This window comes from Oryx dammah, unplaced genomic scaffold, assembly GCF_014754425.2.
Source record: "Oryx dammah isolate SB20612 unplaced genomic scaffold, SCBI_Odam_1.1 HiC_scaffold_23, whole genome shotgun sequence".
In the NCBI taxonomy this organism is placed as follows: domain Eukaryota; kingdom Metazoa; phylum Chordata; class Mammalia; order Artiodactyla; family Bovidae; genus Oryx; species Oryx dammah.
Window position 1 is genome coordinate 114,409,417 of NW_024070207.1, and position 14,973 is coordinate 114,424,389.

The following is a 14,973-nucleotide window of genomic DNA, read 5'->3' on the forward strand; positions in this document are numbered from 1 at the left end:
CAAATAGTATCAAAATGTAGAGCTTGATAAATATACTTAAGATTTACCCTGTTGATTTTGCTGTTTAGATCTATCTCATTTTTGTCTTAATACCGCTAAGCATGTTATATGAAAGTCTCCTATTATTAGTGTTTCTATGTATCCTTTCATCTGTTGTAGTTTTTGTTTCATGAAGGTGGTTGTAGTGTTACTTGTTGTAAATATGTGTATTTTTATTTGTTCTGTCTTCATCAGGGATTGTGACTTTTAACACTGAAGTGTCTTTCTTTGACATGATGAATGCTTTGGGACTTGAATTCTGCTTTGCCTGATTCCAGATTTCCCACCCCTGCTCTCTATTTCCATTTGCCTTGTATAATTTGGCCATCCTTTTATTTTTAACCTTTCACAATTACTTTGTTTTAGATGTGTGTTTTATACAAATACTTGTTTTGTGAGCCAAATTGAACCTGTTTATTTTAGTAGGTGAGTTAAGCCCATCACATTTACTATTAGGACTGATATGTTTGGTCTATCATAATATTTTATAATCATGTGTATTTTATTATACTTGCTATTTCTTTATGCTGTGATGTGTAGTTTTTGCTCTTCTATTTTAAAAAGAGGAAGGTTTTTATTTTTGTCTAATGGTTAACCGTACTTATGCCTTTGCTCCCTATTTGTGTGCTAAGTCGCTTCAGTCATATCTGACTCTCTGCAACCCCATGGACTGTAGCCCTCCATGCTCCTCTATCCATGGGATTCTCCAGGCATGAATACTGGAGTAGGTTACCATGCCCTCCTCCAGGGGATCTTCCCAACCCAGGATTGAACCCACGTCTCTTATGTTTCCTGCATTGGCAAGTGTGTTCTTTACCACTAGCACCACCTGAGAAACCCACTCCCCTATTTATTTAACCTTTTTTGTGTGTGAGAGAAGTATAACTGTGTCCGTGAAATCAGAGTAGAATAATAATAGGCAATGCTGAGGTTCTATATCCACTTCCAGCTCCTCGTTACTGGGAACTGGTGACAGCACCCAACTACTGTGGCTAGGAGAATAGACTGTGACCTGTTCTCTTGAGGCCTGACTTCCTCTGATCTGCTGATTGCCCTCTTGTTCTGTGGGTTCTGAGTTGACCTGGTTCTGTGCTGCCAGTGTGGCGTCTTTGTTACAAAGGCTTTCCTGGTCAGTTTTTTGCATTTGTAAATGCTGAGTTCACATTTAGTATGGAATCTCTCTCAGTTGTTGTTTTTTTGTAACAGCTTTACCGAGTTATAATTAATATACCACATAATTCACCCATTTAAAAGTCTACAGTTCAGTGTTTTTTTTAATATATTCACAGAGTTGTGTAACCATCATCATAGTCTAGTTTTAAAACATATTCATCACACCAAAAAGAAACCCTGTGCCCATTTCCCCCAGTGCCTCCCCTCCCCCTACCACACCCAGGCAACTGCCAGTCTACTTTCTGTTTCTATGGATTTGCCTATTCTGGACCTTTCATATAAATGAATCTTGTAATATGTGGTCTTTTTTGACTGGCTTCTTTCCCTTAGCGTAATGATTTTAAGATTCATCCCTGTCTGACTGTGTGTCAGTACTTCATTCCTTTTTATGGCCAGATAATATTCCATTGTATGGGGATACCACATTTTGTTTATTCATTCATCTCTCAATGAACATTTGAATTGTTTCTGCATTTTGGCTATTGTGAATAATGCTGTTATGAGCATTTGTATATAAATTTTTTATGTGGATGCATGGTTTTATTTATTTTGGGTATATATCTAGGATTAGAATTGCTGGGTCACATGGTAACTACTATGTTTAATTTTTTAAGAAACTGCCAGACTATTTGCCAAAGTGACTGAATCATTTCATTTATTTTCCCTGGGGTACCTGGTAATTTATTCTTCCCTTCTGAGATAATTTTTGGGCTTCCCTTGTGGCTTAGCTGGTAAAGAATCCAGCTACAATGCAGGACCTGGGTTCCATCCCTGGGTTGGGAAGATCCCCTGGAGAAGGGAACGGCTACCCACTCCAGTATTCTGGCCTGGAGAACTTCATGGATTGTATAGTCCATGGAGTTGCAAAGAGTCAGACATGACTGAGCGACTTTCACTTCTGAGATAATTTAGCCTTTTTCTCCCATTCTTTCCATTTAGTTCAGTTAATTTTTTTTCAGTCATAATTCTGTTCTTAGTTTTTAAATTTCTGATTCAAGGTGAGTTTTTAAAATATACATTCCTAAATGCTTTGGGATATATTCTGTTTGGTGTATAGAGTTTGCTTCTGCTTCATGTTTTTTGGAGGACAAATTTTCCTCAGTTGAGAAATTGTCTTTTCCTGCTTTCTTGTAAACATATGGGGGTCATCAGATTAAAAGTTTTTCAGATCTAAGAGTATGAAATGGTACCCCATTGTTTTAATTTTATCTTCCTGAGTAGGTAGTATTGGGTATCTTTTTGTATGTTTATTGGACAGTTATGTTTCCTCTTTGTTGAAAACTCTTAAGGATGGAGTTCCCATTTATTGAGGTGGGGCAAACCTTGAGAGGAGCAGATTTTGGAAGAAGGTGTGGAGTTTGCTCTTGGACATGTTTACAGCATCCAGCAGTCTGTTGGATGTGGAAGGCTGCAACAGAGAGGATAGGTGAGGGCTGGAGATGTCAACTTGGGGTTGTTAGTATATAGAGAGTATTTAAAGCCATGAGATTGAAGAAAAGTGTAGATTGGGAAGAGAGTGTAGACAATGAAAAGTCAAAGACTGAAGTCACTATTTAGAGGAAGACTGGCCTCACTATTTAAGCATCAGGATGGTGAGATAAGGAAAAACCAGTAAAGGAGACAGAAAGCATTGTTAGAGGTATGAGAAAACCAGGAAAGTGTATAGTATTCTGGAATCCAGGTGCAGAAAATGTTTCTGGGAGGAAGGTGTGATTAACCATCTGGTGCTGCAGGTAGATCCAGGAAAAAGAGGGAAAAGAACCATTGGATTTAGCATGGATTTTGTTAGTGATCTTGACTGGAGCAGTTTGGTGGAGTGGAAAGGTAGATTGGTGAGGGGACAAGTAGAATGGGAGAAGAATGTGAGAATGATTGTGATATACAGGCAGCCCTTTGAGGATTTTGTTTGTAAACGGAAAGAGAGGTTGTATAGTGATGGAAGGGACCCAATGGGGAAGGGAAGTGATGCTGTGGAAGGAGAGGAGAACTGCTGGAGCCGGGCCTTTCAGGCAGGTGAGGGGATGTGTCCAGTGCTGTCCTGGTAGGAATGGCTTTGTTTGGCACCAGCATCCCCTTCAGCATCCTCCTGGGAGTGGATACCCCTGTTGTCCAGTCATCTTTCTAAGTTCAAGGGCACACAGATTCATTCACTGCCCTTAAACAGTTCACTCTGAAGGAACAGTATAAATGAACTTCTCTTATGTTATTGATACCTCCTTCTCCCCAGTCACAAACCCTGCTGGTGTTTCTTTTCCTTTTTTTCCTCTCCAGTTCTGTCCTTTGCTAGTCACAAGTGATTTGTTGAGTCACTAAATTGTGTCTGACTCTTTGCGACCTCTGTCTATGAGGTTTCCCTGGCGAGAATACTGGAGTACATGGGGGAGGGATGGACTGGGAGTTTGGGACCAGCACATGCAAACCCTCCTATACAGAATAGATAAACAAGAAAGCCCTACTGTATATTCAATAACCTGTGATAAACTATACAGGAAAAATGTGAAAAAGAATATATGTATGTATAACTGAGTCATTTTTCTGTACAGCAGAAATTAAACACAACATTGTAAATCAAGTATACTTCAGGAAAATAGTTTTTAAAAAAGATTTCTTCATGTCTTTTCATGACTTGATTTAAAAAAAATACTAGAGTGGATTGCCATTTCCTTCTCCAGGGAATATTCCCAACCCAGGAATCAAACCCACATCTCCTGCATTGGCAGGTGGATTCTTTATCTCTGAGCCACTTGGGAAGCTCAGGGGAGCATGCAAGGACCTGCTGCCCTACCCAGTTTCATTCAGGGATTGACAGTGTTTTTTGTAAAGGACCAGATAGTAAATTCTTGCCTGGAGAATCCCCATGGACAGAGGAGCCTGGTGGTCCATGGGGTCGCAAAGAGTCAGACACAACTGAGCAGTTAAACTCAGCAGCAAATAGTAAATATTTTAGACTGTGGGCCACATACAGTCTCTGTTGCATATTCTTCTTTCTAAACAATGCTTTAAAAATGTAAAAACCATCTTAGCTCTAGAGTTTAAATGAACGCTCTTCTCTTATGCACTAAGTCCCTGAGCCACTACTAATCATTACTAGTTGATGAACCCAAAAAGGCAAATGCAAGCAAAGTTACCTTAAAAAAAACCTTTATTGAGATATATTTTACAGGTTTAAAATGTACAGTTCATGATTTTTGATAGTGATAGTTAACAGAATTGTGCAATCATCTCCATAATATCTGGTCTAATCTTACAGCACTTTCATCACCCCAAACCTTTTTTTTTTTTTTTTTTTGCAGCTTTGAGGTATAACTTATATGCAATAAAATTCACTAGTTTTAAGTGAATAGTTTGAATTTTAATAAAGCTAATTTTCATATTGGCAGAGGAAAATATTCTAAGTAATACTTCTTTTTATCACATAACCAGTAAATCTCACTTGTAAACATTTTCTCCCAAGTGACCTATACCTTTCCATTTAAGCCAGTGGCTTTTCTTTTTTTATTAATGAGTTTAATTGGAGGATAATTTCTTTACAATATTGTGGTGGGTTTTGCCATACATTGACATGAATCACCCACAGGTACACATGTGTCTCCCCATCCTGAACCCTCCTCCCACCTCACTCCCCACCCCATCCCTCTGGGTTGTCCTAAAGCAGCAGCTTTGAGTGCCCTGCTTCATGAATCAAACTTGCATTGGTCATCTATTTTGCATATGGTAATATACATGTTTCAGTGCTATTCTCTCAAATCATCCCACCCATGCCTTCTCCCACATATTCCAAAAGTCTGTTCTTTACATCTGTGTCTCTTTTTCTGCCTTGCATATAGGATCATTGTTACTCTCTTTCTAAATTCCACATGTATGCATTAATATACTGTATTGGTGGTTCTCTTTCTGATTTACTTCACTCTTTCATCCACCTCATTAGAACTGACTCAAATGTGTTCTTTTTTATAGCTGAATAATATTCCATTGTGTGTATATACCACAATTTCCTTATCCATTCATCTGCCGATGAACATCTAGGTTGCTTCCATGTCCTAGCTATTGTAAACCATGCTGCAGTGAACATTGGGGTACATGTGTCTCTTTCAATTCTGGTTTCCTTGGTGTGTATGCCCAGTAATGGGATTACTGGGTTGTATGGCAGTTCTCTTTCCAGTTTTTTAAGGACTCTCCACACTGTCCTCCATAGTGGCTGTACCAGTTTGCATTCCCACCAGCAGTATAAGAGGGTTCCCTTTTCTCCACACCCTCTCCAGCATTTATTGTTTGTAGACTTTGTGATTGTAGCCATTCTGACCAGTGTGAGATGGTACCTCATTGTGGTTTTGATTTGTATTTCTCTGATAATGAGTGATGTTGAGCATCTTTTCATGTGTTTGTTAGCCATCTGTATGTCTTCTTTGGAGAAACGTCTGTTTAGTTCTTTGGCCCACTTTTTGACTGGATCATTTATTTTTCTGGTATTGAGCTGCATGAATTGCTTGTATATTTTGGAGATTAATTCTTGGTCAGTGGCTTTGTTTGCTATTATTTTCTTCCATTCTGAAGGCTGCCTTTTCACCTTGCTTATAATTTCCTTTGTTGTGAAAAAGCTTTGAAGTTTAATTAGGTCCCATTTGTTTATTTTTGTTTTTGTTTCCATTACTGTGGGGGGTCGCAGAAGGCAATGGCAACACACTCCAGTACTCTTGCCTGGAAAATCCCATAGATGGAGGAGCCTGGTGGGCTGCAGTCCATGGGGTCGCAAAGAGTCGGACATGACTTAGCGACTTCACTTTCACTTTTCACTTTCATGCACTGGAGAAGGAAATGGCAACCCACTCCAGTGTTCTTGCCTGGAGAATCCCAGGGACAGGGGAGCCTGGTGGGCTACCATCTATGAGGTTGCACAGAGTCGGACATGACTGAAGCAACTTAGCAGCAGCAGCAGCAGCACTCTGGTTGGGGGGTGGGTCATAGAGCATTTTGCTGTGATTTATGTCAGAGAGTGTTCTGCCTATGTTTTCCTCTAAGAGTTTTATAGTTTCTGGTCTTACATTTAGATCTTTAATCCATTTTGAGTAAACCAGTAGTTTTATATTCCCTGGACCAGCAGAATCTCCATCACCTGAGAACTTGCTAGACATAGGGCCCATCCCAGAGGAGGGCTCAGCATTCTGTGTTGTAACTAGTCTTTCAGGTAACTCTTCCTCACACTAAAGTTGGAGAACCACTGTTCTAAGCTCTATCCCTGAGTGAAATTGCTAGTTCATGGAATATGAGCATGTTGAAGTTTAATGGGTACTGCCAACCCCTTCCAAACTGGTTATAAGCAGGTCGTATACCTGCTTAGCTGTGTACGACAGTCTTTATCATTCCACAGCCTCACCAACACTGTGAAATTGCAACTTCCATTTTTTTGTGGTCATTCTGACAGGTGTGGAATGGTTATGATCTGAACTGGTATTTACTCAGTTACTATTGAGGTTGAGCATCTCAGATGTCCATAGGTCATTTGAGCTTTTGTGTTCTGTGATGTGCTATTTGGAGTCTTTTGCCTATTGAGATAAATAGTTATATTAAATAATCACAATGTATTGACAGAATTGTAGAATAAACTCAGAATTCCCAAAAAGAAAGGAACTCAGGGGAAAAAAAAGAAAGTCAGGGAAAGAATTTCAGGGAGATGATGGTCAAAGAGTCCTGAAAGAATAGGGATTTGTCAGGCAGAGTGAGTCAAAGGCATCTATGTGGTATGAACAGAATGGCCTAATCAGGGAAAAGCAAGTCATTTGCTGTGGTGAACTAATAAGATATGTGAAGGAAAAGACATACAAGGCTAGGAGAAAGGTAGGGAGTGACTAGATGTATGTATTTTAAATTTGTTTAATCTTTTATTGACTGTTGGGCATTTGCATTATAATTAGAGTGGATTTTTTTCTTTCCTATTTTAAATTAAGCTGATATAAACATCTTAGTATATAGAGCTGTTTTTTTTGTTTTAAATTATTATCTTAGAATAACACATTTAGACTGAAATTATTAGATTAAAGGAAAGTAGGCATGATTAGTTTTATAATTTCTTACATATTTTGAGGTTACCCATCATTAGGGAAATGCAAATCAAAACCACAGTGAGGTACCGTTTCACCCTCACTAGGATGACTATAGTGGAAGAGACAGACCATAACAAATGTCGATGATGGTGTGGAAAAATTGGAACCTTCATACATTGCTGGTGGGAATGTAAAATGATGTAGCTGCTTTGGAAAACTTTGGCAGTCTCCCAAGAAGTTAAACATTGAGTGATTTTATAACCCAGAAGTTCCACTCCTAGGTTTATGCCCAAGAGAATTGAAAAACTGTCTACACAAAACTTGTATGCAAATATTCATGGTAGCATTATTCATAATAGCCCCCAAAATAGAAACAACCCAAATATCCATTGAGAGATAAATGAATCACAAGATGTGGTATACCCATAAAGTGGGATATTATTCAACCATGAAAGGATGAAGTACTGATAATAGTAAAACCCTTGAAAACAGTATGCTAAAGGAAAGACGCCAATCACAAAGAATCACGTATTCTAAAATTAGATTGTGATGGTGGTTACAAATCCCTGTGAATATACTGAAAAACACTGAACTGTACACTTTAAATAGGTGAGTTGTATGATATGTGAATTGTATCTCAATAAATGTTTTACAAAAAATAAAATGGATTAAAAAATTACCCTCTGGGAAAATTATACTTTTTCATCACAATCAACTGTGTTTGGTGTCTCCCGTACAACCTTTAGGCTTTATTATTTTTGTTCAATTTAATAGGTATGTATTCAAAACTTCTTTTATTTATTTATTTATTTTTAATTTTTACTTTACAATTCTGTATTGGTTTTGGCATAGATTGACATTAATTAAATTATAAGTTCCCTCAGTAGAATGTAAGCTCCAAGAGGGCAGGAACTTTTTTCTGTTTCTCTTCACTGCTCTCTCCTTTGAACAGTGCCTGGCAAATAATATGTACTCAGTGACATTTGTTAAATGAATACATTCATATATATATATTTTTCTTTTGTTAAACTTTTTATTTTGTATTGGGTTATAGCTGATTAGGGCCTTCCCTGGTGGCTTAGTGGTAAAGAATCCGCTTACAATGCAGGAGACACAGAAGACACAGGTTCAGTCCCTGGGTTAGGAAGATCCCCTGGAGGAGGACATGGCAACCCACTCCAGTATTCTTGCCAGGAAAATCCCATGGACAGAGGAGCCCAGTGGGCTACAGTCCATAGGGTCGCAAAGAGTTGGACATTACTAAAGCGACTAAGCACTCATGCATAGCTGATTAACAAACAATGTTGTGATGGTTTCAGGTGAACAGTGAAGGGACTCAGCCATACATATACATGTATCCATTCTCCCCTAAACTCCTCTCCCATCCAGGCTGCCACATAACATTGAGCAGAGTTTCATGTACTATATTGTAGGTCCTTGTTGGTTATCCATTTTAAATACAAGCTTTGTGTGCATGTTCATCCCAAACTCCTTAACTATCCCTTCCCCCATCCCCCCCCATTTTTATATTTTTAGTTACTAAGAAAACACTGGGCTTCCCTGGTGGCTCAGATGGTAAAGTGTCTGCCTGCAATGTGGGAGACCTGGGTTCGATCCCTGGGTTGGGAAGATCCCCTGGAGAAGGAAATGACAACCCACTCCAGTACCCTTGCCTGGAAAATCCTGTGGACAGAGGAGCCTGGTAGGCTATAGTCCATGGGGCCGCAAAGAGTCAGACACGACTGAGAAACTGCACTTTCAGAAGAAAACACTTTCTGCTTTAGTGTCTTAATTTCATAGTGCATCTGAACTAATTTTTCCTAGCCTCAATTTTTTTTTGAAAAGAACCAGTGTATAACTGAATTGAATTGAATGTAATTCTGGTGAGTGATCTGGTTCAAGTCCTTTGACCTTACATGCTTTTACTTTCTTCTGAAATTTATTATAGCATTAGTTTGCAAATATTTGACTATGAGAACTCCATTTTCAAACCTATGTTCACATAGTTATGGTTGTACTTTTTATATTAGTGATAAAACTTCGTAGTGACAAGAAGTCATTTATATTTTAACAGTGGCTATAGTATCTTCAGAAATTTGCAAAATAGAGGTTCTAATATGTGAGACATACCCTTACTCATTCTGTAGTCTGTTTTTGGTAGCTGTGCGTATTATTCATGGACCCATGGCAATAATTTTGAAAGCCATCAGGGGGTTGGGCCCAGTTAATTGGGCACTACTTAACTATAGTATCAGAACTGAGGGAGATTACTGAAATGGAGAAAGGAACAGCTTTCAGTATTCTGGCCTGGAGAATTCCATGGACTGTATAGTCCATGGGGTAGCAAAGAGTCGGACACAATTGAGCGACTTGTGCTAAAAACAACTTATAAAAGATTATACCCAAATGTGTTTTTTATAAAAATTCAGTTCCTAAATCTACCAGTTTCTTTTAAAGACTGAAATGTACTTTTAAAACCTAGTTTATATGTTTTCTAAAATTAACTTATTTGACATTATTTGTTTTAGAAAACAGAAGCAAACTAAATGTCTAATCATGCTTAAGTTTTGGTGTATTTACCTGGTGGAAGTTAGGTGATAATTGAGTATGATAATTAGGCATTGTAATTCTTATTAGCTAACAATTTTAAAAGTGGAATATATCGTCAAGTATTCCTAAATATTTTGACTACGAATGTATGAACGTAAGTGCAGTTATATGTACGTAACCAATGGTGAAAGGTGGGGAGGAGGAGTAGTGGTTGTGTTCAGAGGAATTCTGGGGGAGTGTTCCCCATTTTTGAAACACTTATTTAGTAGTTGTTGTGTGCTAGGCAGTATTATGAGCTTTTTTCATGACTTAATTCAGGGATCATCAAACTACAATGCATTTGGCCTTTGGGGCCTATTTTTGTGTGGTCCTTGAGCTACAAATGATTTTTATATTAAAAAAATTTTTTTAAGAAGATAATATGATGAAGACCTTATATGAACTGCAAAATCTGAAATAGTTATGCTCTGGCCTTTTACAGAAAAAATTTTCTTACCTTTGATCTAATTGATTTTATGTTTACAACATTCCAATAAGGTGGGTCCTATAAGGAAATTGAGGCACAGAGGGCTTAAGTTACTTTTTGTCAGTGGCATTCACTGTTTTTGGAGCAGGTTACAGGCCCTTTCTACAAACTTGCTAATCCTGTGTTTCTTTGCAGTGTAAAAAGAGGATAGTGGCTCACGTGTCAAAGGATGGCACGGTCACGCTCTAGATCCCCCAGGTGGAGGCACAGGTGAGCAGTCCTTAGTTAAGCAGAGTAAGCATGGATTTGGAACGTGCTTCAACAGTTTTCATTTTGTCATTTTCAAGACCAAATTATAATGTGGAAGAGCTTCAGAAAGAAAAGGGAATGCAAAGAAGTAAATGGTTTGAACATGGAGGGCCTCACAGAGGTCATTTGTTTCACCCTTTTGTGGTAGGCTCTGGTGAGGTGGCACAAAAGACCCTGCCAAGCTTAGTGCCTGATTGCTGGGTGCCTTCTCAGAACTCTTTGTCACCATCTCTAAAGGGTCTGCTATCATTCCCTACTTGCAGGCTAACAGATTAGTGTGTCACAAGGCACTCTTGGATCAGAGACAAAAACCTTTATTACTCATGTGTAGCAGGCAGCTGAGCTTCATGTTCCTGTGTTCCTGTTATCGCTTGTCTTCCCTAGTGGGTCAGACAGTAAACAGTCTGCTTGCAGTGTAGGAGACCCGGGTTTGATCCCTGTGTCAGGAAGATCCCCTGGAGAAGGGAATGGCAGCCCACTCCAGTACTCTTGCCTGGGAAATTCCATGGACAGAGGAGCCTTTGGGCCCCAGTCTATGGGGTTGCAACCATGTAGTCACTCACAACTGAGCGACTAACACACACACACATTACCTCTAGTCCTCTGAGGGTGGGAGCTGCTGACACAGCTGAGGAACCCAAGCCCCATTAAGGACAGCAGGGAATCCTGCCCAGCCTTTTCCTTGGAGGAGACATTATCTTGTTATCCTGGACAGCAAACACATTGGCTCTCTGCCCCTTAGGGAGGCCCTGTCCCTATCTTTCCAGGGAGTTTGCCTTGAAACAGAAGCTCAGGAGGCATGCAGAGCACTAGAGACTCATGGAGTGTCCCAACAGACTCCTTGGGTCTCTTTTGTCTCTTTAGGAGAACTGTAAATGATAGCCACTATTTCAGCAGTCTCCTTCAGAAGAAAGGGGCTTTGCAGTAGAGCCCTGATATGAGGTATAGTATCAAAGCAGTACTCAATGTGAGGTAAGGATTAAAGTAAGAGATTGAGTATTTCGTCAGTCTGGAAGACCTCAGCCTCTGGCTGGCAGCTTTTCTCCTTAGCAGTAGAAAAGATGGAGTGTTCCAGGAAGTCCTCAGGGTCTTCAGTTGCTTCTTCCTGTGAAGAGTTGCAGCCAGCTGGATGACAGAGTCTCTGTTTCAGCTGAATAATGCACTTGCCAGTGCATCTAGCTTGGTGACTCTAGAGGGAGAGATTGTCAAATCCAGTGTATAAGTCCTGGTATGTACATGAGGAAGATAAATCAGCCTCCTTTCTTGTAGGGAGAACCCAGACATGTCACCAAATGGGAAAAGTTTTACTCATGGTTGTTTCAACTCCGTGGCAGCTGATGCAGAGCGGGTGATAACAAAAACTGCAAAGGTAGCTGCTGCATTGGTTAGAAGACATTAAACTCTCAGGAAGTTGGGAGATTGGATAAGTCAGGTGGGAAGAAAGGTCCCCAGGTGCAAATTTGAACCAGATGGTAGTACTTCTCTCTCTCAACCTTAAGACTGGTTACTCAGACTGGTTTCCTCAGATACAGAAGCCTTCCTCCTCAGTTGGAATGAAAGGTTCCATGTTGGCAGTGCTCAGGTGTTAGAGAAGGTAGTTACAGAAAGGACATGGTGTCCCTGGAGATGATTAAAGCTGCACTAAAGCACACATTCACAGAATTAAAAGCTATGATTCAACAGCACTTCCTTCATTTTATATATAAGGGGACAGGTCTGGGACATAAAACTTATTTATGTCAATAGTAATACTGGAGGGACTAAGCATGAGGTCCACTTCTTAAGGTCTTCTTCCTCCCACCACCTTCACATGCTGTTTAAAGATGTAGTTTTTGCTACTTGATATAATCTTAGTAGAGAGAATAGACAATCAGTTAGGAAAACTGTGAGATCAGTTTGGGGTCTGAGTTTGGATTTGATATGCAACATAAACTCTTAGAATCTATTTTGATTTCAGAGATTATGTTCGATTTTCCAGAGATTCTCCTGCACACTTAATTGTGTGAATCTAACCCTCTTTCTCCTTATTTCTTACTTGACCATGGAACCTGACATAAACTTTTGTTGACAGGCCCTTTTGCCAGAACTTTGCTGTCAGCAATCTTCCAAAATGGATCCTGCTGCGTACCTAAGCTGGTCCTCCTCCAGTAGGATGGCTGTGCTTAGCCCATTTTGATATGTACATGGGGTACATTAGTTCAGGTGTAAAGAGTATGCGTGTTGAATTGGGCAGAAGCATAGTCAGGCTCCCAAGTGAACAATTTAGAATATAGATATCAAATACTGATGAATCTGAGTGGAAGAGGCAGGGGAAAGCAAACGTTTTATTTGGATAAGTCACTGTAAGACCAACTTAGTGTATTGTCTTTGAATGGACTAAACTTTTCTGTATTTGTTTACATAGGTCTTTAACACCAGTGCCTAGAAGTTCTGAACACTACAAGCAAAGATATGAGCATTATGGCTACGACTATAGGAAGGATCCAAAAAGACCCACCACTTGGAGAATGGACAATGAGAAATATGGACAGAGAAAACCAAGGATTTCTTCTCGTGAAAATATATATTACCGATCTTACGAGCGTAGATCACCTTCCCCAAACATAAGAGGAAACTCTTCAGAAAAGTTTTATACTTATAAGCCTCCCCAGGTATATTTACCAGAAAGAAGAGATGATAGTAATAGAAGAGCTCAATATGTGCCCAGACACTCAGAAGGTATATTCTACAAAGAGCACCAGAGGAGTTGTTATCCCCAGAAAGCACAAGGAAGGTATATTCCTGATGACCGCAGAAATAGAAGAAGTGAAAAAGGTGGTGTCCCACCACCTGTGAGATCAACAACAGATTCTTTTAGATTCGAAGGATATTGGCATGAAGATGAACCGAGGCACCAGAGGATACAAGATGAAAAATACTTTCAGTCACTTAGAAGAGGCTATGAAGATTTTGAGAAAAGGAGCTCTTTTCAGAAGAGGTATAGAAAAACATTAAACTAGCATAATTTGATATAAAGCCTCAAATGAAAAAGGCTGTTTACTTTATGGTTGAAGATAACCTTGAAAAGCTTTTGTCTAAAAGATTAAAAGCATTGCAGTGTAGTTTTGATCTACTGATAGTAGTGAAGTGTTTATTTTTAGAGTAAATCATGTAGATGGCTAGAATATATTTTTTTAAAAGATGCTATTTTCTTTAAGTACCTTGTGCATCTATGAGCTGGCTTAAGGGATTGTAGGTTAACTTTCCACTACATTTTGCATTTAAAGCCATGCTGCCCAACATTCCACACATATAAATTCTCACTTTCTTCTCTCTAGTGCAAATGTAAACTGTTTTATGTCAACACAGGTATCCTGAGGATCATGATTTCAGAAAATACGGACACACATCAAAAAGACCTCACGATGTGGAGAGGTATGAAAACAGAGAGCCTGTCAGGAGCCTGCAGTGGAAATCCAGGCATTTTTCTGCTCCTTACCAAGAGAAGAAAGATCATCGGAACCTTGAAACCCAAACTCATCGATATGCTCCAAGGGAATTCCCAGAGACCAGTTCAGCAGCCAAGGTATCCTGTGATTCTCGCCACAAATATCGAAAGACCTCAGATGGGGACAAGGACTTTTATGATGGAAGAGCTCAGAAGTACACTAAGGAGGAAGATAGAAAATTGGGTTCTCAAAAAGGCCCTGTGGATAGAAAGTCCAGTTGTTCTCATGCTGGAAGAGGGAGAGAGACTGAAGGTGGGCAAGTCAGAGAATCTTCTAAGCCATCAAAGAAAGACTGTGCTGCCTTAACCCACTCAGATAAAAGCGATGTTGATTCAAGATCCTGTAAGGACACACGGAAGGACAAAATAAAGAAAGAAAGAGCTGGCAGTAAAGACAGCAAGTATTCCTGTAACCAACTTGATAGTAGTGATTCCGACTTGAAGCCTTCATCTGTCTTTCTTAGGAAGAAGTCACTCACAGTTAAAGTAGATGTGAAGCAAGCACAGAAAAGATCTAGGTATTATCTTCATTTTTTCTTAATGATGTGTAATAACTGTTTCTGCCACCTTTATTTTAGCTTTGAAAATAGAGTTCATAGTGTGTTTAGAGTTCATCAAGTGAGGGGGTGGGGATTGCCAGATTTTTCAAAAAAGCCCTGTAATGGGAATTAATCCCATGATTTAGTAATACAGGATGATGTCATGTTTGTTTCCGTGTTTGTATCTCAAGATGCTTTTGGGGTGCAGGGCATTCTATGGAGTTGGTCCTCTTCATGAATTTACATGTTTTTATGTTTCCACATTTTCTATACCCACAAATAGGCTAGGTAGTATTCAAGGAGACCTATTCCTTGCTCAATTTCTCAAAGCCTGTTTTCCCTGTTGCATGTAATTCAGAGAACTTTTGG

At 39.4% G+C, this 14,973-nt stretch overlaps 1 protein-coding gene across 8 annotated transcripts in view; it reads left to right on the forward strand.

The window, feature by feature from the left end:
- The window catches only part of BCLAF3 (BCLAF1 and THRAP3 family member 3), a 51,922-nt gene that overhangs the window by 4,452 nt on the left and 32,497 nt on the right, over positions 1–14,973 (forward strand). For all 8 annotated transcript variants that reach the window (XR_005725511.1, XM_040266523.1, XM_040266520.1 and 5 more), the window contains 3 exons: positions 10,465–10,539; positions 12,983–13,555; positions 13,927–14,583. Coding sequence is in view for 7 of the 8 variants with exons in the window: in XM_040266523.1 (XP_040122457.1) it covers positions 10,499–10,539; positions 12,983–13,555; positions 13,927–14,583 (1,271 nt within the window). In the remaining variant the exon portion in view is untranslated. The remainder of the gene's footprint in view (positions 1–10,464; positions 10,540–12,982; positions 13,556–13,926; positions 14,584–14,973) is intronic.